This window comes from Pseudophryne corroboree, chromosome 3 (genome assembly GCF_028390025.1).
Source record: "Pseudophryne corroboree isolate aPseCor3 chromosome 3, aPseCor3.hap2, whole genome shotgun sequence".
NCBI classification, from domain to species: Eukaryota; Metazoa; Chordata; class Amphibia; order Anura; family Myobatrachidae; genus Pseudophryne; species Pseudophryne corroboree.
In genome coordinates this window covers 77,646,684-77,671,074 of record NC_086446.1, presented here as the reverse complement: position 1 = coordinate 77,671,074, position 24,391 = coordinate 77,646,684, and the positions used below count along the sequence as shown (strand labels likewise).

Here is a 24,391-nt window from a genome sequence, read left to right as displayed (position 1 = left end):
GGTACATCACCATGGTACTAAATTGGACCCCAGCATGCTCCAGGACGTAAGAGAAAATCGGATTTTATATACCTACCGGTAAATCCTTTCCTCGTAGTCCGTAGAGGATGCTGGGCGCCCGCCCAGTGCTTCGTATTCCTGCATTGTTACTTGGTTAAATATTGTTGGTTCAGCCGTTGCTGAATCGTTTCTTGTTGGTTAGCTTGGCTTTCCTTTTGTTATGTGTGAGCTGGTGTGAATCTCACCACTATCTGTGTATTTCCTTTTCTCGAAGTATGTCCGTCTCCTCGGGCACAGTTTCTAGACTGAGTCTGGTAGGAGGGGCATAGAGGGAGGGCCAAGCCCACACTATTAAACTGTTAAAGTGCCAGTGGCTCCTAGAAGACCCATCTATACCCCATGGTACTAAATTGGACCCCAGCATCCTCTACGGACTACGAGAAAAGGATTTACCGGTAGGTATATAAAATTATATTATTACAGAGAGGAATCACATATTGTCCTTGTTCTGTCACTTCAGCAGTCTTTTATTCTACACCCTCCTCTGTCAGTACAGACTAATGAGGGAAATGTATCTGCCCAGTGGCGGAGTCTGGAGCCATCAGCCTCTGTTATGCTCCTACTCTCCCCCTCACATCATGTCACTGTGTGTTCCCAGCCCAGAGATCTGACCAGTCTCCTCCCCACACTCTCTCGTGTATCTCATACATCAGGAGCCATCAGCCCCTATTATATTACTGCTCTCCCACTCATATTGGGGCTAATTCAGACCTGATCGCACTCACAGCAGGCGATCAGATCTGAACTGCGCATGCGCCGCAGTCCAGAGATCTGACCAGTCTCTTCCCCACACTCTCTGGTGTATCGCATACATCAGGAGCCATCAGCCCCTATTATGCTCCTGTTCTCCCCCTCACATCATGTCACTGTGTGTTACCAGCCCAGATCTCACCAGTCTCCTCACTACACTCTCTGGTGTATCTCATACATCAGGAGTCATCAGCCCCTATTAGACTCCTGCTCTCCCCTTACATCATGTCACTGTGTATTGCCAGCCCAGAGATATGACCAGTCTCCTCACCACGCTCTCTGGTGTATCTCATACATCAGGAGCCATCAGCCCATATTAGACTCCTGCTCTCCCCCTTACATCATGTCACTGGTGGTCATTCCGAGTTGTTCGCTCATTATTTTTTTCTCGCAATGGAGCGATTAGCCGCTAATGCGCATGCGCAATGTCCGCACTGCGACTGCGCCAAGTAAATTTGCTATGCAGTAAGGTATTTTACTCACGGCATTACAAGGTTTTTTCTTCGTTCTGGTGATTGGAGTGTGATTGACAGGAAGTGGGTGTTTCTGGGCGGAAACAGGCCGTTTTATGGGTGTGTGCGAAAAAACGCTACCGTTTCTGGGAAAAACGCGGGAGTGGCTGGAGAAACGGAGGAGTGTCTGGGCGAACGCTGGGTGTGTTTGTGACGTCAAACCAGGAACGACAAGCACTGAACTGATCGCAGATGCCGAGTAAGTCTGGAGCTACTCAGAAACTGCTAAGAAGTGTCTATTCGCAATTCTGCTAATCTTTCGTTCGCTATTTTGATAAGCTAAGATTCACTCCCAGTAGGCAGCGGCTTAGCGTGTGCAAAGCTGCTAAAAGCAGCTTGCGAGCGAACAACTCGGAATGACCACCACTGTGTATTACCAGCCGAGAGATCTGACCAGTCTCCTCCCCACACTCTCTGGTGTATCTCATACATCAGGAGCCATCAGCCCCTATTATGCTCCTGTTCTCCCCCACACATCATGTCACTGTGTGTTACCAGCCCAGATCTGACAAGTCTCCTCACTACACTCTCTGGTGTATCTCATACATCAGGAGCCAGCAGCCCCTATTATATTCCTGCTCCTCCACTCACATTATGTCACTGTATGTTACCAGCCCAGAGACCAGTCTCCTCCCCACACTCTCTGGTGTATCTCATACATCAGGAGCCATCAGCCCCTATTATACTCCTGCTCTCCGTCTCACATCATGTCATTGTGTATTACCAGCCCAGAGATCTGACCAGTCTCCTCCCCACACTCTCTGGTGTATCTCATACATCAGGAGCCATCAGCCCCTTTTATAGTCCTGCTCTCCATCTCACATCATGTCATTGTTTATTACCAGCCCAGAGATCTGACCAGTCTCCTCACCACGCTCTCTGGTGTATCTCATACATCAGGAGCCATCAGCCCCTATCATACTCCTGTTCTCCCCCTCACATCATGTCACTGTGTGTTCCCAGCCCAGAGATCTGACCAGTCTCCTCACACTCTCTGGTGTATCTCATACACCAGGAGCCATCAGCCCCTATTATACTCCTGCTGTCACCTCACATCATGTCACTGTGTGTTACCAGCCCAGAGATCTGACCAGTCTCCTCACCACACTCTCTGGTGTATCTCATACATCAGGAGCCATCAGCCCCTATTATACTCCTGCTCTCATCCTCACATCGGGGGATCATTCTGACCCGTTCGCTCACTGCTTTTTCTCTATCGTCCTAAGTGGATGCTGGGGTTCCTGAAAGGACCATGGGGAATAGCGGCTCCGCAGGAGACAGGGCACAAAAAAGTAAAGCTTTTACCAGATCAGGTGGTGTGCACTGGCTCCTCCCCCTATGACCCTCCTCCAGACTCCAGTTAGATTTTGTGCCCGAACGAGAAGGGTGCAATCTAGGTGGCTCTCCTAAAGAGCTGCTTAGAGAAAGTTTAGCTTAGGTTTTTTACTTTACAGTGAGTCCTGCTGGCAACAGGATCACTGCAACGAGGGACTTAGGGGAGAAGTAGTGAACTCACCTGCGTGCAGAGTGGATTTGCTGCTTGGCTACTGGACACTAGCTCCAGAGGGACGATCACAGGTACAGCCTGGATGGTCACCGGAGCCGCGCCGCCGGCCCCCTTGCAGACGCTGAAGAGAGAAGAGGTCCAAAATCGGCGGCTGAAGACTCCTGAGTCTTCATAAAGGTAGCGCACAGCACTGCAGCTGTGCGCCATTTTCCTCTCAGCACACTTCACACAACAGTCACTGAGGGTGCAGAGCGCTGGGGGGGGCGCTCTGAGAGGCAAATAAAAACCTTATTAGAGGCAAAAAATACCTCACATATAGCCCACAGAGGCTATATGGAGATATTTAACCCCTGCCTAACTTCAAAAATAGCGGGAGACGAGCCCGCCGAAAAAGGGGCGGGGCCTATCTCCTCAGCACACAGCGCCATTTTCTCTCACAGAAAAGCTGGAGAGAAGGCTCCCAGGCTCTCCCCTGCACTGCACTACAGAAACAGGGTTAAAACAGAGAGGGGGGGCACTGATTTTGGCGATATTGTATATATATAAAAGATGCTATAAGGGAGAAACACTTATATAAGGTTGTCCCTATATAATTATAGCGTTTTTGGTGTGTGCTGGCAGACTCTCCCTCTGTCTCCCCAAAGGGCTAGTGGGTCCTGTCCTCTGTCAGAGCATTCCCGGTGTGTGTGCTGTGTGTCGGTACGTGTGTGTCGACATGTATGAGGACGATGTTGGTGAGGAGGCGGAGAAATTGCCTGTAATGGTGATGTCACTCTCTAGGGAGTCGACACCGGAATGGATGGCTTATTTAGAGAATTACGTGAGAATGTCAACACGCTGCAAGGTCGGTTGACGACATGAGACGGCCGACAATCTATTAGGACCGGTCCAGGCGTCTCAGAAACACCGTCAGGGGTTTTTAAAAAAACGCCCATTTACCTCAGTCGGTCGACACAGACACAGACACGGACACTGAATACAGTGTCGACGGTGAATAAACAAACGTATTTCTCATTAGGGCCACACGTTAAGGGCAATGAAGGAGGTGTTACGTGTTTCTGATACTACAAGTACCACAAGAAAGGGTATTATGTGGGAGTGAAAAAACTACCTGTAGTTTTTCCTGAATCAGATAAAATAAAATGAAGTGTGTGATGATGCGTAGGGTTACCCCGATAGCAAATATTGGCGTTATACCCTTTCCCGCCAGAAATTAGGGTACGTTGGGAAACACCCCTTAGGGTGATAAGGCGCTCACACGCTTATCAAGTGGCGTTACCGTCTCCAGATACGGCCGCCCTCAAGGAGCCAGCTGATAGGAAGCTGGAAAAATATCCTAAAAAGTATATACACACATACGGTGGTTATACTGCGACCAGCGATCGCCATCAGCCTGGAGATGCAGTGCTGGGTTGGCTTGGTCGGATTCCCTGACTAAAAATATTTTATTCATGTACAGCATTTAATAGGATGCATTCTATATATATGTATGTGAGATGCACAGAGGGATATTTGCTCTCTGGCATCAAGATAAGTGCGTTGTCCATATCTCCCAGAAGATGTCAGGGACACGACAGTGGTCAGGTGATACAGATCCCATACGGCAGATGGAAGTATTGCTGTATAAAGGGAAGGAGTTATTTGGGGGTCGGTCCATCGGACCTGGGGACCACAGCAACAGCTGGGAAATCCAACCTTTTTTACCCCAAGTTACATCTCAGCTAAAAAAGACACCGTCTTTTCAGCCTCAATCTTTCCTTTCCCATGAGGGCATGCAGGCAAAAGGCCAGTCATATCTGCCCAGACATAGAGGTAAGGGAAGTAGACTGCAGCAGGCAGCCCTTTCCCAGGAAAAGAAGCCCTCCACCGCGTCTGCCAAGTCCTCAGCATGACGCTGGGGCCGTGCAAGCGGACTCAAGGTGGGGGGGTAGTCTCAAGAGTCTCAGGGCGCAGTGGGATCACTCGCAAGTTGACCCCTAGATCGTACGAGTATTATCCCAGGGGTAAAGATTGGAGAGTCGAGACATCTTCTCCTCGCAGGTTCCTGAAGTCTGCTTTACCAACGGCTCCCTCCGACAGGGAGGCAGCATTGGAAACAATTCACAAGCTGTATATCCAGCAGGTGATAATCAAAGTACCCATCCTACGACAAGGAAAAGGGTATTATTTTTCCACACTATATTGTGGTACTGAAGCCAGACGGCTTGGTGACACATAGTCTAAATCTAAAATGTTTTGAACACTTACATAAAAGGTTCAAATCGAGATAAAGTCACTCAGAGCAGTGATAGCGAACCGGAAAAAAGGGGACTATATGGTGTCCCTGGACATCAAGGATTACCTCCATGTCCAAATTTTGTCCTTCTCATCAAGGGTACCTCTGGTTCGTGGTACAGAACTGTCAATATCAGTTTCAGACGATGCCGTTTGAATTATCCACGGCACCCCGGGCCTTTTTACCAAGGTAATGGCCGAAAAGATGTTTCTTCAAAGAAAAAAGGCATCTAAATTATCCCTTACTTGCACGACCTAAAAAGGGCAAGTTCCAGAGAACAGTTGGAGGTCGGAAGAGCACTATCTAAAGTAGTTCTTCGACGGCACGACTGGATTCTAAATATTCCAAGAATCGCAGCTGTTTTCCGACGATACGTCTGCTGTTCCTAGGGATGATTCTGGACACGGTTCAGAAAAAGGTTTTTCTTCCCGAGGAAAAAGCCAAGGAGTTATCCGACCTGTCAGGAACCTCCTAAAACCAGGAAAGGTGTCTGTACATCAATGCACAAGAGTCCTGGGAAAAATGGTGGCTTTTTACGAAGCAATTCCATTCGGCAGATTCCATGCAAGAATTTTCCAAAGGGATCTGTTGGACAAATGGTCAGGGTCGCATCCTCAGATGCACCTGCGAATAACCCTGTCGCCAAGGACAAGGGTATATCTTCTGTGGTGGTTGCAAAAGGCTCATCTATTGGAGGGCCGCAGATTCGGCATACAGGATTTGATCCTGGTGACCACGGACGCCAGCCTGAGAGGTTGGGGAGCAGTCACACAAGGAAGAAACTTCCAGGGGGTATGGACGAACCTGGAAAAGTCTCTTCACATAAACATTCTGGTACTAAGAGCAATCTAAAATGCTCTAAGCCAGGCGGAACCACTCCTGCAAGGAAAACCGGTGTTGATTCAGTCGGACAACATCACGGCGGTCGCCCATGTAAACAGACAGGGCGGCACAAGAAGCAGGAGTGCAATGGCAGAAGCTACCAAGATTCTTCGCTGGGCGGAGAATCACGTAATAGCACTGTCAGCAGTGTTCTTCCCGGGCGTGGACAACTGGGAAGCAGACTTCCTCAGCAGACACGATATTCACCCGGGAGAGGGGGGTCTTCATCCAGAAGTCTTCCACATGCTAGTAAACTGTTGGGAAAGACCAATGGTAGACATGATGGCGTCTCGCCTCAACAAGAAACTGGACAAGTATTGCGCCAGGTCAAGAGATCCACAGGCAATAGCTGTGGACGCACTGGTAACACCTTGGGTGTACAAATCAGTATATGTGTTTCCTCCTCTGCCTCTCATACCAAAGGTATTGAAGATTATACGGTGAGGAGGAGTAAGAACAATACTAGTGGCTCCGGATTGGCCAAGAAGGACTTGGTACCCGGAACTTCAAGAGTTGGTCACGGACGACCCGTGCCCTCTGCTTCTGAGAAGGGACCTGCTACAACAGGGTCCCTGTCTCTTTCAAGACTTACCGCGGCTGCGTTTGACGGCATGGCGGTTGAACGCCAGATCCTAAAAGGGAAAGGCATTCCAGAAGAAGTCATTCCTACCTTGATTAAGGCAAGGAAGGAAGTCACCGCGAAACATTATCACCGCATTTGGCGAAAATATGTCGCGTGGTGCGAGGATCGGAGTGTTCCGACGGAGGAATTTCAACTGGGTCGTTTCCTACATTTCCTACAATCAGGATTGTCTATGGGTCTCAAATTGAGATCTATTAAGGTTCAAATTTCGGCCCTGTCAATATTCTTCCAAAAAGAATTGGCCTCAGTTCCTGAGGTACAGACTTTTGTTAAAGGAGTACTGCATATACAGCCTCCTGTGGTGCCTCCGGTGGCACCGTGGGATCTAAATGTAGTTTTAGATTTCCTCAAATCCCATTGGTTTGAACCATTGAAAAAGGTGGATTTTAAATATCTCACATGGAAAGTGACTATGTTACTGGCCCTGGCTTCCGCCAGGAGAGTATCTGAATTGGCGGCTTTATTTTATAAAAGCCCTTATCTAATCTTCCATTCGGATAGGGCAGAACTGAGGACTCGTCCGCATTTTCTCCCTAAGGTGGTATCAGCGTTTCACCTGAACCAACCTATTGTGGTGCCTGCGGCCACTGGCGACTTGGAGGACTCCAAGTTGTTGGACGTTGTCAGAGCCTTAAAAAATATACATTTCAAGGACGGCTGAAGTCAGAAAATCTGACTCGCTGTTGATACTATATGCACCCAACAAGTTGGGTGCCCCTGCTTCTAAGCAGACGATTGCTCGTTGGATTTGTAACACAATTCAACTTGCTCATTCTGTGGCAGGCATGCCACAGCCTAAATCTGTTAAGGCCCATTCCACAAGGAAGGTGGGCTCATCTTGGGCGGCTGCCCGAGGGGTCTCGGCATTACAATTCTGCCGAGCAGCTACGTGGTCGGGGGAAAACACGTTTGTAAAATTCTACAAATTTGATACCCTGGCAAAAGAGGACTTGGAATTCTCTCATTCGGTGCTGCAGAGTCATCCGCACTCTCCCGCCCGTTTGGGAGCTTTGGTATAATCCCCATGGTCCTTTCAGGAACCCCAGCATCCACTTAGGACGATAGAGAAAATAAGAATTTACTTACCGATAATTCTATTTCTCGGAGTCCGTAGTGGATGCTGGGCGCCCATCCCAAGTGCGGATTATCTGCAATACTGTACATAGTTATTGTTAACAAATTCGGGTTATATTGTTAAGGAGCCATCTTTAAGAGGCTCTTTCTGTTATCATACTGTTAACTGGGTTTAGATCACAAGTTGTACGGTGTGATTGGTGTGGCTGGTATGAGTCTTACCCGGGATTCAAATTGCCTCCCTTATTGTGTACGCTCGTCCGGGCACAGTACCTAACTGGAGTCTGGAGGAGGGTCATAGGGGGAGGAGCCAGTGCACACCACCTGATCTGGTAAAAGCTTTACTTTTTTGTGCCCTGTCTCCTGCGGAGCCGCTATTCCCCATGGTCCTTTCAGGAACCCCAGCATCCACTACGGACTCCGAGAAATAGAATTATCGGTAAGTAAATTCTTATTTTATCGCAGCCGAGCGAACGGGTCCCTACTGCGCATGCGCCGGCTTCGTAGTGCGCCGGGGGCATGCCAGACGGCCGAAGGCCGTAGCAGGGCTGCGATTGCCTCTGCCTGATTGAAAGACAGAGGCGGTCGCTGGTCGGGAGGGGGCGGAACGGCGGCGAACGGGGGGGGGCGGGCCGCAGCAGCTGCGTGATGTCACGCGCAGCCGCTGTGAGCCAGGGAGCGAGGAGTAGCTCCCAGCCAGCACGCTAAAGCTGCGCTGGTCGGGATCTACTCTTGAAGTGCAAAGGCATCGCCGCTGTGCGATGCCTTTGCACTTTTGCGGGGGGGGGGGGGGGGGGGGCGGCACTGACATGTGGGGCGGACTAGCCCTGTGCTGAGCGTCCCGCCACATGTCAGTGTAATTGATCGTAGCTGTGCTAAATTTAGCACAGCTACGATCAACTCGGAATGACCCCCATCATGTCAGTGTGTGTTACCAGCCCAGAGATCTGACCAGTCTCCTTCCCACACTCTGGTGTATATCATACATCAGGAGCCATCAGTCCTTAATAGACTCCTGCTCTCCCCCTCACATCATGTCACTGTGTATTACCATGTCGACCTTTTAATCTATCGAGCTAGAATCCCTGTCGACCTAGTTACTGCCAACCAATAGTGGTCGACCTTCAATACCACACCCTTCACAACTACCTGTGTTGTTCCATATAAACTACCCCGCTTCACATCCTCCCTTACCAGTGGCCTTGGCTTTGTCTGCTGAATATTTATAGATTTCAGAGGAGGAATTTTGGACTTATGTTCCCTTGCTTCTCAGTAGACATTTCTCCGCAGAGAAGGGATCTCAGTGCGTTGACCAGTTCTCTTGAGGATCTGAAAATTACATACACAACATGTACTCAGACACTGTGTCTCCTGCAGATGGATCCAGTAACAGAGATACCCCAGAGAGATGTCCCCGTCCTCTATATACACAGGACAGTACAGAGGAGAATCACAGGACCCCACAGGAGTATCAGGTACATGGGATTTAGGGTCTCACCAAATACCAGTGTGACTTCTCATTATGTGATCTGTAGAGCAGATGCATGTGTCTTATACACTGATATTATTCTTTTTACTCTCTGTTATTAAAATCAGACATTATTAAAGTTGTTATGTTATTGCCTGACGCGTTATATAGGGAGAAGACCTGACATATATAAAGATAGAAGATTTGGAGGGGGAAGAGGAGATGTACGTGATCCGTGCTCAGCAGTATGAGGAGGAGGGTATAACCGCAGACGCCAGCACAAGTGAGTAATAAGCAATTCTCACAGAAAACTCCATGTAATCCACCTTATGGTTCCTAGTTAGTAATAGATACATAAGAAATAAGTCCACACCAGCTGCCAGCCAATCTTTAGGATAGTGCCCCAAATCCTAACATAAATAGGAAGAAAGGAGATAAGGGGCCTGATTTTACTCCTTACTCCTACTCTCTGACCCCTCATATGCCTCTCGCACTCACCTCCTGCACATCCTCCACTACTTTGGTCAGCGTGACAGTGCCCCCTGCTGGTACTTATCTGACCGCTCTTTCTTCTGGCTCCAATCTCATGACACCACGTCTTACCCTTTTCTCTGACGTCCTAGTGGATGCTGGGTACTCCGTAAGGACCATGGGGAATAGACGGGCTCCGCAGGAGACTGGGCACTCTAAAAGAAAGATTAGGTACTATATCTGGTGTGCACTGGCTCCTCCCTCTATGCCCCTCCTCCAGACCTCAGTTAGTATCTGTGCCCGGCCAGAGCTGGTTGCACCCTAGGGGCTCTCCTGAGCTTCCTAGAAAATAAAGTATTTGTTAGGTTTTTTATTTTCAGTGAGATCTGCTGGCAATAGACTCACTGCTACGAGGGACTAAGGGGAGAGAAGCGAACCTACCTGCTTGCAGCTAGCTTGGGCTTCTAAGGCTACTGGACACCATTAGCTCCAGAGGGATCGAACACAGGACCCGTCCTCGATCGTCCGGTCCCGGAGCCGCGCCGCCGTCCCCCTTGCAGAGCCAGAAGCAAGAAGAACATCCTGAAAATCGGCGGCTGAAGACTCAGGTCTTCATTAAGGTAGCGCACAGCACTGCAGTTGTGCGCCATTGCTCCCTAGGCACACCACATACTCCGGTCACTGATGGGTGCAGGGCGCTGGGGGGGGGGGCGCCCTAGGCTGCAATTAGAGTACCTTACATTGGCAAACAGCACATAATATAGTCTAAAAAACTATATATGTGCAAAAATCCCCCGCCATGATATAAATATAAGAGCGGGAGAAGTCCGCCGAGAAGGGGGCGGGGCTATCTCCCTCAGCACACTGGCGCCATTTCCTCTTCACAGCTCCGCTGGAAGACAGCTCCCCAGGCTCTCCCCTGCAGTTTCCAGGCTCAAAGGGTAAAAAAGAGAGGGGGGGCACTAAATTTAGGCGCAAACTGTATATGTAAAGCAGCTATAGGGAAAAATCACTCTGTGTTAGTGTAAATCCCTGATTATATAGCGCTGTGGTGTGTGCTGGCATACTCTCTCTCTGTCTCCCCAAAGGACTTTGTGGGGTCCTGTCCTCAGTCAGAGCATTCCCTGTGTGTGTGCGGTGTGTCGGTACGGCTGTGTCGACATGTTTGATGAGGAGGCTTATGTGGAGGCGGAGCAGGTGCCGATAAGTGTGATGTCACCCCCTGCGGGGTCGACACCAGAGTGGATGGATATGTGGAAGGTATTAACCGACAGTGTCAACTCCTTGCATAAAAGGTTCGATGACATAACAGCTGTGGGACAGCCGGCTTCTCAGCCAGTGCCTGCCCAGGCGTCTCAAAGGCCATCAGGGGCTCAAAAACGCCCGCTACCTCAGATGGCAGACACAGATGTCGACACAGAGTCTGACTCCAGTGTCGACGAGGACGAGACTAATGTACATTCCACTAGGGCCATCCGTTGCATGATTACGGCAATGAAAAATGTGTTGCACATTTCTGACATTAACCCAGGTACCACTAAAAAGGGTATTATGTTTGGGGAGAAAAAGCAACCAGTGGTTTTCCCCCATCAGATGAGTTGAATGAAGTGTGTGAAGAAGCGTGGGCTTCCCCCGATAAGAAACTAGTGATTTCTAAAAAGTTACTGATGGCGTACCCTTTCCCGCCAGAGGACAGGTTACGTTGGGAGACATCCCCGAGGGTGGATAAGGCGCTTGCACGCTTGTCAAAAAAGGTGGCACTGCCGTCTCAGGATACGGCCGCCTTAAAGGAGCCTGCGGATAGAAAGCAGGAGGCTATCCTGAAGTCTGTATATACACACTCAGGTACTATACTGAGACCTGCAATTGCTTCAGCTTGGATGTGTAGTGCTGCAGCAGCTTGGTCCGATACCCTGTCAGAAAATATTGATACCCTCGACAGGGATACGATTTTGCTAACCATAGAGCATATTAAAGACGTCGTCTTATATATGAGAGATGCACAGAGGGATATTTGCCGGCTGGCATCTAGAATTAATGCAATGTCCATTTCTGCCAGGAGAGTATTATGGACTCGGCAGTGGACAGGTGATGCGGATTCTAAAAGGCACATGGAGGTTTTGCCTTACAAGGGTGAGGAATTGTTTGGGGATGGTCTCTCAGACCTCGTTTCCACAGCAACAGCTGGGAAGTCGACATTTTTACCTCAGGTTCCCTCACAGCCTAAGAAAGCACCGTATTATCAGGTACAGTCCTTTCGGCCCCAGAAAGACAAGTGGGTTAAAGGCGCGTCCTTTCTGCCCAGAGGCAGGGGTAGAGGAAAAAAGCTGCACCATACAGCCAGTTCCCAAGAACAAAAATCCTCCCCTGCTTCCACTAAGTCCACTGCATGACGCTGGGGCTCCACTGGTGGAGCCAGGTGCGGTGGGGGCCCGTCTCCGGAACTTCAGCGACCAGTGGGTTCGCTCACAGATGGATCTCTGGGTTCTACAAGTGGTATCTCAGGGATACAAGCTGGAATTCGAGACGTCTCCCCCTCGCCGTTACCTCAAATCAGCCTTGCCAGCTACTCCCCAGGACTGGGAGGTAGTACTGGCGGCAATTCACAAGCTGTACCTCCAGCAGGTGATAATAAAAGTTCCCCTCCTTCAACAGGGACGGGGTTACTATTCCACAATGTTTGTGGTACCGAAACCAGATGGTTCGGTGAGACCCATTCTAAATTTGAAATCCTTGGAACACTTATATAAGGAAGTTCAAGTTCAAAATGGAATCGCTCAGGGCGGTTATTGCAAGCCTGGAAGAGGGGGATTACATGGTATCACTGGACATCAAGGATGCTTACCTACATGTCCCCATTTACCCACCTCACCAGGTGTACCTCCGTTTTGTGGTACAGGACTGCCATTACCAATTCCAGACGTTGCCGTTTGGTCTGTCCACGGCACCGAGGGTATTTACCAAAGTAATGGCCGAAGTGATGATACTCCTTCGAAAGAAGGGAGTTGTAATTATCCCGTACTTGGACGATCTCCTTATAAAGGCGAGGTCCAGGGAGCAGTTGTTGGTCGGAGTAGCACTATCTCAGGAAGTGCTACAACAGCACGGCTGGATTCTGAATATCCCGAAGTCGCAGCTGGTTCCTACGACGCGTCTGCTGTTCCTGGGTATGATTCTGGACACAGAACAGAAGAAGGTGTTTCTCCCGGAGGAGAAGGCCAAGGAGTTGTCATCTCTGGTCAGAGACCTCCTAAAACCAAAACAGGTGTCGGTGCATCACTGCACGCGAGTCCTGGGAAAGATGGTAGCTTCTTACGAGGCAATTCCATTCGGCAGGTTCCATGCACGGATCTTTCAGTGGGATCTGTTAGACAAGTGGTCCGGATCGCATCTTCAGATGCATCGGCTGATCACCCTGTCCCCGAGGGCCAGGGTGTCTCTGCTGTGGTGGCTGCAGAGTGCTCATCTTCTCGAGGGCCGCAGATTCGGCATACAGGACTGGATCCTGGTGACCACGGATGCAAGCCTCCGAGGTTGGGGGGCAGTCACTCAGGGAAGAAACTTCCAAGGACAATGGTCGAGTCAGGAAGCTTCCCTACACATAAATATTCTGGAACTAAGGGCCATTTACAATGCCCTAAGTCAGGCAAGACCCCTGCTTCAAAACCAGCTGGTGCTGATTCAGTCAGACAACATCACGGCGGTCGCCCATGTAAACCGACAGGGCGGCACAAGAAGCAGGATGGCGATGGCAGAAGCCACAAGGATTCTCCGATGGGCGGAAAATCATGTGATAGCACTGTCAGCAGTGTTCATTCCGGGAGTGGACAACTGGGAAGCAGACTTCCTCAGCAGGCACGACCTCCACCTGGGAGAGTGGGGACTTCATCCAGAAGTCTTCCAGCTGATTGTAAATCGTTGGGAGAGGCCACAGGTGGACATGATGGCGTCCCGCCTCAACAAAAAGCTAAAAAGATATTGCGCCAGGTCAAGGGACCCTCAGGCAATAGCTGTGGACGCTCTAGTGACACCGTGGGTGTACCAGTCGGTTTATGTGTTCCCTCCTCTTCCTCTCATACCAAAGGTACTGAGGATAATAAGAAAGAGAGGAGTAAGAACTATACTCATCGTTCCGGATTGGCCAAGAAGGACTTGGTACCCAGAACTACAAGAAATGATCTCAGAGGACCCTTGGCCTCTGCCTCTCAGACAGGACCTGCTACAGCAGGGGCCCTGTCTGTTCCAAGACTTACCGCGGCTGCGTTTGACGGCATGGCGGTTGAACGCCGGATCCTGATGGAAAAGGGCATTCCGGTTGAAGTCATTCCTACGCTGATAAAAGCTAGGAAAGATGTGACAGCAAAACATTATCACCGCATTTGGCGAAAATATGTTGCTTGGTGTGAGGCTATGAAGGTCCCAACAGAAGAATTTCAGCTGGGTCGATTTCTGCACTTCATACAGTCAAGAGTGACTATGGGCCTAAAATTGGGATCCATTAAAGTCCAGATTTCGGCCCTGTCTATTTTCTTTCAAAAAGAACTGGCTTCACTGCCTGAAGTTCAGACGTTTGTTAAGGGAGTGCTGCATATTCAGCCCCCTTTTGTGCCCCCAGTGGCACCTTGGGATCTCAACGTTGTGTTGGATTTCCTAAAATCGCGTTGGTTTGAGCCACTTCAGACTGTGGAGTTGAAATATCTCACGTGGAAAGTGGTCATGCTTTTGGCCTTGGCTTCGGCTAGGTGTGTGTCAGAATTGGCGGCTTTGTCATGTAAAAGCCCCTATCTGATCTTCCATGTGGACAGGGCAGAATTGAGGACTCGTCCACAATTTCTCCCTAAGGTGGTATCAGCGTTTCATTTGAACCAACCTATTGTGGTGCCTGCGGCTACTCGGGACTTTGAGGCTTCCAAGTTGCTGGACGTAGTCCGGGCCCTGAAAATCTATGTTTCCAGGACGGCTAGAGTCAGAAAAACTGTCTCGCTGTTTATCCTGCATGCACCCAACAAGCTGGGTGCTCCTGCTTCTAAGCAGACTATTGCTCGCTGGATCTGTTGCACGATTCAACTTGCACATTCTGCGGCTGGACTGCCGCAGCCTAAATCAGTCAAAGCCCATTCCACGAGGAAGGTGGGCTCTTCTTGGGCGGCTGCCCGAGGGGTCTCGGCTTTACAACTTTGCCGAGCTGCTACCTGGTCGGGATCAAACACGTTTGCAAAATTCTACAAGTTTGATACCCTGGCTGAGGAGGACCTTGAGTTTGCTCATTCGGTGCTGCAGAGTCATCCGCACTCTCCCGCCCGTTTGGGAGCTTTGGTATAATCCCCATGGTCCTTACGGAGTACCCAGCATCCACTAGGACGTCAGAGAAAATAAGAATTTACTCACCGGTAATTCTATTTCTCGTAGTCCGTAGTGGATGCTGGGAGCCCGTCCCAAGTGCGGACTCTCTGCAATACGTGTATATAGTTATTGCTTAACTACAGGGTTTTGTTATGAGCCATCTGTTAATGAGGCTCATTTGTTGTTCATACTGTTAACTGGGTATAGTTATCACAAGTTGTACGGTGTGATTGGTGTGGCTGGTATGAGTCTTACCTTGGATTCCAAATCCTTTCCTTGTAGTGTCAGCTCTTCCGGGCACAGTTTCCCTAACTGAGGTCTGGAGGAGGGGCATAGAGGGAGGAGCCAGTGCACACCAGATAGTACCTAATCTTTCTTTTAGAGTGCCCAGTCTCCTGCGGAGCCCGTCTATTCCCCATGGTCCTTACGGAGTACCCAGCATCCACTACGGACTACGAGAAATAGAATTACCGGTGAGTAAATTCTTATTTTCCAACACTCCCCATCCCTCAGATCTCCTCAGCTATCGTTCTGCTATTTCCTCCAGGGTGTTACAGCACATTCTGAAACTACAAGTGCATAATGCGGAGCTTAAAGTATTTCCACATCACCCTCCCCTCTGCCCAAAAGTCTGCTGTCTAGGTGTATCCTCAAGCTCTCACTCTCTTTCATACCCACACTTGTGCCTCTCCCATTCATGCTGCCTTCCACCTTCGTCTACCGTGCTGATTCTCACCTCAGCATCTCCCTCCCTCTCAGTCACCTCTTTAAAGTATTAAGCTACTTTCAAAACCTATCTCTTTCTCAAAGCATATCAGCTCTCCACCTAACCCACCACTTTTTTCTCGCACATTTGCTCACCCCTCTGTGTCACCCATATTTCACTACCCATCCCTTATAGGCTGTAATATCTCACAAGCAATGCACTCTTCCCTGATGTACCCATCCTTTCCTTAACTTCACCATCATCTCCTCCACCTTGGTGTTCTCTTAAAATACCTGCTGCTCCCATCAACTGGGCTATTTTTGTAGTAACGACCTCTGACATAGTAACATGTAGCATATATTTATAACAGTGATTTTGCTGTACAGAGTAGCTGCTTAATAATAATGGAGTAGCTGTGTTTGTGTTGTGAGTAATAATGGAGTTAGTTGTGTTAGTGCTGTGCATAATAATGGAGTAGTTGTGTTAGTGCTCTGCATAATAATTGAGTTCGTTTTTGTTAGTGCTGTGCGAAATAATTAAGTAGATGTGTTAGTTCTGTGCATAATAATGGAGTAGATGTGTTAGTGATGTGCATAAAAATGTAGTAGTTGTGTTAGTGCTGTGCACAATTGAGTTAGTTATGTTAGTGCTGTATGTAATTATGGAGTAGTTGTTTTAGTGATGTGTGTAATAATGGAGTTGCTGTGTTAACTCTGTGCATATTAATGGAGTTAGTTGTGTTAGTGATGTGTGTAATAATGGATTAGCTGTGTTAGTAGTGCTGTGCAAAATAATGAAGTAGATGTTAGTGCTGTGCATAATTATAGAGTAGATGTGTTAGTGATGTGCATAAAAATGAAGTAGTTGTGTTAGTGCTGTGCACAATGGAGTTAGTTGTGTTAGTGCTGTGTATAATAATGGAGTTAGTTGTGTTAGTGATATGTGTAATAATGGAGTAGCTGTGTTAGTAGTGCTGTGCGAAATAATGTAGAATTTGTGTTAGTGATGTATGTAATAATGGAGTAGCTATGTTAGTGCTGTACATAATAATGGAATAGCTGTGTTAATTCTGTGTATAATAAAGGAGTAGATGTATTACTGCTTTGTGTAATATCGGAGTAGCTGTGCTAGTGCTGTGCATAATAATAGAGTTAGTTGTGTTAGTGATGTGTGTAATAATGGAGTAGCTGTGTTAGTAGTGCTGTGCATAATAGTGGAGTAGATATGTTAGTGATGTGCATAAAAATGGAGTAGTTGTGTTAGTGCTGTGCGAAATAATGTAGTTAGTTGTGTTAGTGATGTGTGTAATAATGGAGTAGCTATGTTAGTTCTGTACGTAATAATGGAGTAGCTGCGTTTATTCTGTGTATAATAAATGAGTAGATGTATTACGGCTTTGTGTAATATCGGAGTAGCTGTTTTAGTTCTGTGCGCAATAATAGAGTTAGTTGTGTTAGCAATATGTGTAATAATGGAGTAGTAGTATTAGTGCTGTATGTAATAATGGAGTAGTATTAGTGCGGTATGTAATAATGAAGTAACTGTGTTAGTCCTGTGTGCAATAATGGAGTTAATTGTTGTGACCGGATGCGCCCTCACTGCCCGTGCCAAGTGATCACAGATTTGGATTGGGAGGTCTCAGAAGACCAGGGCCAATAAGGAATGCCCTCTTGCCGTCAGTAAATTCCTGCTACTGACTCCACCCACTGTGCAGTGGGTGGGTACTATCACTGCCACCATCAGGTTACTTCAGTGCAGCACTTGGAACTGTGTTTCTGTGTATGCGTAGACACGCTGCTGACACACCTGCTGACTGGCATCTGTTGACCCCCACTGGTCTCTCACATGGACCAGGCCCTGCACGGTAGCGGGCAGAGGGTGGAGTTAGGAGACGCTGGCACCCCCCAGCACAGCTGGAGAACCAGACTGCATTTGTTGCATTCCTTGTGGTTTCAGGAACTGAGATGTAGTCGTCTTAAAGGCAAGATGTTTATTGCTCAAAAAGTCTTAAAAAAGACAAGTCCGTCGCTAAAGGTGCTAAGGGCCATTTCCTAGCATACAGAGATTTTACAGCAGCATCTCTCAGCCAGAAGAGAGCACACTCTCTCTACACACAGACCCTTATATATTCAGAAGACACAGCTCACATTACACAATTTACATACCTCTTGTGATATATCTACCACACAGATTCAAAGTATCTGTGTGGCTTATGCGGGATCAGTACGCGATAACGCCGGACGGAATCCCGGCGGTCGGAATACCGACACCGGGATCCCGACCGGCACAATCCCGAGAGGGGGGCGAGCGAAACGCAGCCCCTTGCGGGCTCGCTGCGCTGCGGGCACACTAATTTATTCTCACTCTATGGATGTCGTGGACACCCACAGAGGAAGAATATGTCGGGATTGTGCCGGTCGGGATCCTGGTGTCGGTATTCCGACCGCCGGGATTCCGTCCGGCGGGATCTTGACCGCATCCCGTTTATGCAGCACTAATGTTTGTTTTTTGCAAAAGCACTATTTAGTACATTTTAGCACACCATAGCCTTTATTTATTAAAAAGACGGATTATAAAATATTGTTGTATCACAAGTGCGTCATATACTGAAAATGATATATCAGATGTGAACCTCACGGAGCCTGATTCAGAGGTGGTCACAGGGGCGGGAATTGGATGCAAACCGACAATGTTTTCAGTCTGTGCATGCTTACGAGTCGTACTGCGCATGCGTCCCAGTGGTAGCTGCACAAAGACGCAGAGCAAAGCTGCACGCAGAGCAGGGCTGGACCGAGCCTATTTTTTTTTTGTTTTTTTGGTAAGCAAATAAAATTTTTGTCGCCCTTTCATAGGATAAACTTCTTAAAGGGACAGCACACGCCACAAAAAGGGTGTGGTCTCACAAGAAATGGGCGTGACCATAACATTTATACCCCAATCTGCAGTGCCAGGCATACATGTGCCCCCACAGTGACATACACATATGCCCCAGCACTTCAGTGCCAGATATGCATGTGCCCCCACAGTGCCAGGTATACATATGCCCCTACAGTGCCAAATATACATATGCCCCCACAGTGCCAGATATACACATGCCCCCACAGTGCCAGATATACACATGCCCCCACAGTGCCAGATATACACATGCCCCCACAGTGCCAGATACACATATGCCCCCAGCGCCAGTCACACACATGCCCCCAGCGCCAGTCACACATATGCCCCCAGCGCCAGTCACACATATGCCCCCAGCGCCAGTCACACATATGCCCCCAGCGCCAGATACACATATGCCCCCAGTACTAGATACACATATGCCCTCAGTGCCAGATATACATGCCACCAGCGCCAGTCACGCATATACCCCCAGTGCCAGATACACATATGCCCCCAGCGCCAGATACACATATGCCCCCACAGTGCCAGTCACACATATGCCCCCAGTGCCAGATACACATATGTCTCCAGTGCCAGATACACATTTGCCCCCACAGTGCCAGGTACACATATGCCCCCAGTGCCAGATACACTTATGCCCCCAGATACACATATGCCTGAATGTCAGATACACATATGCCCCCAGCGCCAGATATAGATATGCCCCCAGCGCCAGATACACATATGCCCCAATAGTGCCAGGTACACACATGCCCCCAGTGCCAGATACACATATGCCCCCAGCGCCAGATACACATATGCCCCCAGCGCCAGATACACATATGCCCCCAGCGCCAGATACACATATGCCCCCAGCGCCAGATACACATATGCTCCAACAGTGCCAGGTACACATATGCCCCCAGTGCCAGATACACATATGCCCCCACAGTGCCAGGTACACATATGCCCCCAGTGCCAGATACACACATGCCCCCAGATACACATATCCCCCAGTGCCAGATACACATATGCCCCCAGTGCCAGATACACATATGCCCCCAGATACACACATCCCTCAGTGCCAGATATACATATGCCCAAGCGCCAGATACACATATGCCCCCAGATACACATATGCCCCCAGTGCCAGATACACATATGCTCCCAGCGCCAGATACAAATATGACCCCAGTGCCAGATACACATATGCCCCCAGTGCCAGATACACATATGCCCCCAGATACACACATCCCTCAGTGCCAGATACACATATGCCCAAGCGCCAGATACACATATGCCCCCAGATACACATATGCCCCCAATGCCAGATACACATATGCCCCCAGATACACACATCCCCCAGTGCCAGATACGCATATGCCCCCAGTGCCAGATACACATATGCCCCCAGATACACACATCCCCCAGTGCCAGATACGCATATGCCCCCAGTGCCAGATACACATATGCCCCCAGATACACATATGCCCCCAGATACACATATGCCCCCAGTGCCAGCTACACATATGCTCCCAGCGCCAGATACAAATATGACCCCAGTGCCAGATACACATATGCCCCCAGGTTAGCCGGACAGGGTTGTGTCTCTGTGAGCTACTGAGTCTGAAGATGCAGCTGCACTGACACCGGAAGCCATGTTGAAACAGAGATTCTGCACGTCCATAAGATACTCTTGTGTGGTGGTGCAAGGTAGATTGTAGATGCCATATTTCATAGACTTATAATTCATACATTATTTTCCCTTCTGTATTGATCCTTTAAAGCAGGCTGTACCCCACGGCTTTGCTGTGGCAGCAGTGGGTATGATTTGGGTAATGTTTCTTACACTGTTGCCTTTCATGAGTCAGGGATTGTGTTCTTTGTAGGACACAGTTACGATTGGCTAGCCACTACCCCAATGACATAATTAGCTGTATGTATGTTTGTGCTGTAGAATTATGTACCGTGTGGGACACATTTGTTTCCTTCTACCATACCAATGAAACAGTTAACCGTATGTGTTTGTCCTCTGGCTTTATATATTTCAAGGACGCAATTGGCGTCACCACCTGAAGCTCTTTAAGCAGAAAAAAAAGAGTATTTGGCTGAGATTTGTGTAGTAGTTTTCCTGAAAAAATCACTAGACATAGATGGCAAATAATACACTTAAAAATAATTTGAAATATAAACAAAGGCCCAAATGTACTAAGCCTTAACAAGAGATAAAGTGGAGACGTGTAAAGAGAGATAAAGTGCCAGCCAATCAGCTCCTGTCATTTTTCAAACACATCCTGTAACATGACAGGAAGCTGATTCGCTGGTCATTTTTCACTCTTTGGGGTCTGTTCATGAAGCAGTGAAAAGAGTCCAGAGAAGGAGCAGTGGAGAAGTTGCCCATGGCAACCAATCAGCTTTGAAGGAAGCCTTTATCAAGAACATTTTATAAAATGTAAGGGAGATGCTGATTGGTTGCCATGGGCAACGTCTCCACTTGTCTGTTTCTCCACTTTTTTCACGGCTTCATGAATAGACCCCTATATCCGTCTTCACTTTATCTCTTGTTAAGGCTTAATGCATTTGGGCCTATAACTGTAAAGACAAAATACAGCCATCAATCATCAAATTGAAAACCAAATGAAAAACAAACATTCGGCCCATAGGATTTGCCTTTACACCTCCTATGTGTCCCTCAGTTGTTGTTGCAATAACTTGGCCCATTGTAGTCTGGGCACGATAAGATATTGTCACAATTTAGGTCATGGCATGTGTTTACTACATACTTTCTAATCATGAGATTAGACAAAATTTTCACATGGGTCTGAATTGTTTTTAATGTAGGGAATTATTGAGAGGTAGGTCAAGGTTGCTTTTAGATATATCCCTGTAAGTGGGCTTTCCAATGTCCTGAGCAATGATTGGCTGAAATAGGTCACATAGGGCACAACAGAGGACGATATGACGCAACTCAGGTGCCCATTAAATGCCAATGAACCAAGTAAGATGCTGTTTTTAGTTTTTATCAGCAATTGTTTTAAAAATAGAGGGATTAAGAAGCTATTGGCCAACAAAAAGCACAACTCTGCCTGACGCATTGACCATAAAGAATCCTGCCCTAAGTAGCCCCAACCTTTACGTCACTCACACTAAAATTTAATGCCAACAAATACGCATTTTTTTATAAACCATAAGCAAAAATAAATGATGTAAGCACATAAAGCCAGAAGATAAAGTAATTCCAATATTTACAGGGAGAGAAGCAACACTGCAACACAGAAGACCGCAAATGCGAAGACATCATGAAAGCCTTGCCACCCAAGCAAACGCTACCAGACAACCAGGCCGGTCAAGCCAAGTCATCCTCGCCCACCATCCGGCTTTTGTCAGACATTCAAGCCATCTATTAGGGAAAAAGAGACGGCCTAATTTTTCTTACCAGGAGGTGGACATTCTAGTGAACAATGTGGTAGACATGCTCATGACTGCAAGCAGCAGTCTCACGTCAGCGGGCAAGCTGGCCATTTGGCAGCAAATCACACACAACGTCAACACAATGGCTCCCATAACGCGGTCCGTGGAGGAGGTGAAGAAAAGGTGGCAGGACTTCAAGCGCCGCCTCAAGGAGAAACTCAGAGAGCACCACAGACAAGTGAGAGTGAACAGTGGGGGGCCCATTTCTCACCTACTACTAACACCATTGGAGCAGAGGGCCATGGTCTGCATCCATCAAGAGCAGATACAGGGGCTGGATGGAGGGGACACTGTGAGGCCAATGTCTGCCCAGCAACTGAGCACAGGTGAAGGTAATATCCATAATTACTCCTTACTTTTTGTAGCATTACCGTCTTCTTGCCCCTTCCAATATGTTAGGGTCTTTCTGTTCCCAGCTTACTTCGGCAGCCATTAACCGGATGTGGATTAAAAAATCGACAGCATATAGATATTCACTAGGTCAACAGGGTCAAAAGTTCCACAATTAAATGATTGACATGGGCAAAAGGTCGACAAGTTCAAAAGGTCGACACATTGTTTTTCTGTTATTTTAACCCTAAACCTAACTATACCCCTAGTGCCTAACCCTTCTGCTGGTGCCTAACCTTAACCACCCCTTGCGCAGCATAACCCTAACTCTCCGTCAAGTGCCTAACCCTAACTGCCCCCTCTAGAAGCCTAACCTTACCCTGAAAAAATCATGCAGAACATGTCGACCCTTTCTGTGTCGACCATTTGCATTTCAAGCTTTTGACCCCTGTTGACCTACAGTAAGTCCACGTCGACCATTTAACTGTCGATCTTTTGACCCTGTCAACCTATTGACTGTCGACCTTCTGGTGTGGACCTATTGACTACCTATTCGCTGTCTCTCTTCCATCTAGATACCCATTAGCCCAATGCGTGTAAGCATTTAGCAATAATACTATTTTTGTCCATACTTAGGGCCTGATTCATGCTTGTAAGTAAAGCAAAAAAAGCAAGCAACTGGGCAAAACCATGTGCAGTGCAGGTGGGGCAGATGTAACACGTGCAGAGAGAGTTAGATTTGGGTGGGGTGTGTTCAAACTGAAATCTAAATTGCAGTGTAAAAATAAAGCTGTCTAACATTTGTGGGCTACATGCAAAAGCAGCGAATATTTACCCTGCACAGAAAAAAACACAAAGACACAAAGTTGTTTTTTTGCTTTACTTACAAACATGAATCCTGCCCATGTTACAGATATAACTATCGATGACATGAATGGCTACAAGGAATGCTAGCTGTTTTTCATTGGGAGCCTGTGACTCTAGTAACATTTGATAGATTACGGCCAATCTATTCACATTGTAGTCTTTAGCCAATCCAGGAAGGTTTAACATCTGTTTTATGTTTCCGACCTCTCATGTTGCGCTCCATTCGGACAATGCCAGTTGTGGCTTAATGTTTGTTCTAACAAATATATTCATGTCCTTTGCAAGCCACACGTCTGTCTTTATGCAGTAAGTGTTACAGCTGGAAAACCTAACTTGGGTCATGTGCACTCATTTCCGTAGATGTTGAGGACCAGCAACAGTCACCACGATCACCAAGGCTGGATCCTCAAAGCCCCTCACCACCTCCACCACTACCGCTGACATTACCTTCCCTGCCACTGCCATCCCTACCAGAGTCACCACCTGCAGCGCTTGGCGAGACATCTTCTCGGCCACACATCCTTCAAGAGCTGCAGTCAGACAGGGCTGCAGCACTAGAATACTATGACCGTCTCATGGAGATTCAGCGCCAACAGCTGACACTCCAGGAGAGACAAGCGGAAGCCCTGGAAGGTGAATGCTCGTTCCCAGACATTTATTTCCCGTTTTCACGCCATTGGATGCAGTGTAATTATATTGCTGTTTTTCTGGCTTTACAGGTGTTGGGGCCACTCTGTCTAGGTTGGCGACCGTACAGGAGAGACTGGCCTCTGCACAGGAGAGGCAAAACATAATCATGGAAGGGATGGTGTCTGTTTTTAAAAGAATGTCTGGCCTGAGTATGCCCACCCTGTACGGCCTTGGTGGGGCGTCTGCAGCAGGGGAGCCTGAGCCACAGGAGCCACCTGCACCCTCGCCTCCTGCAGCCTCCGTCGCTCGGCTCACCCGTAGGCAGGAGCGCCCCCAAGAGCCAACTCCAGCGTCTGAGGGCAAGCGCTTGAAAAGAGGGAAAAAATAAGGTCTCAAGTACTCATTTTATAATAAAACAATTCATTATACACAGGTGTCTTCATATTCTCTGCAGAGGTACACGTCTTGTGCTTTATGACGGATTGTGTACGTGTCTGTCCGTACAGATGTATCTTCTAGGTATGG

The 24,391-nt window shown here is 48.2% G+C and overlaps 2 protein-coding genes across 3 annotated transcripts in view; one reads left to right on the top strand and one right to left on the bottom strand.

The window, feature by feature from the left end:
* The window catches only part of LOC135054782 (uncharacterized), a 36,499-nt gene extending 12,205 nt beyond the window's left edge, over positions 1-24,294 (top strand). The window contains exons 6-10 of the mRNA XM_063958100.1: positions 9,081-9,178; positions 9,343-9,454; positions 21,820-22,371; positions 23,597-23,869; positions 23,956-24,294. Of these exons, the coding sequence (XP_063814170.1) occupies positions 9,081-9,178; positions 9,343-9,454; positions 21,820-22,371; positions 23,597-23,869; positions 23,956-24,254 (1,334 nt within the window). The 3' untranslated portion in view covers positions 24,255-24,294. The remainder of the gene's footprint in view (positions 1-9,080; positions 9,179-9,342; positions 9,455-21,819; positions 22,372-23,596; positions 23,870-23,955) is intronic.
* The window catches only part of LOC135054783 (uncharacterized), a 78,233-nt gene that overhangs the window by 28,471 nt on the left and 25,371 nt on the right, over positions 1-24,391 (bottom strand). The window contains exon 1 of one of the 2 annotated variants that reach the window (XM_063958103.1): positions 8,898-8,979. The exons of the other annotated variant lie outside the window; for it this stretch is intronic. The gene's annotated coding sequence lies outside the window, so the exon portion shown is untranslated. Of the gene's footprint in view, positions 1-8,897; positions 8,980-24,391 lie in introns of those variants that run through there. 2 annotated transcript variants of the gene reach the window in all.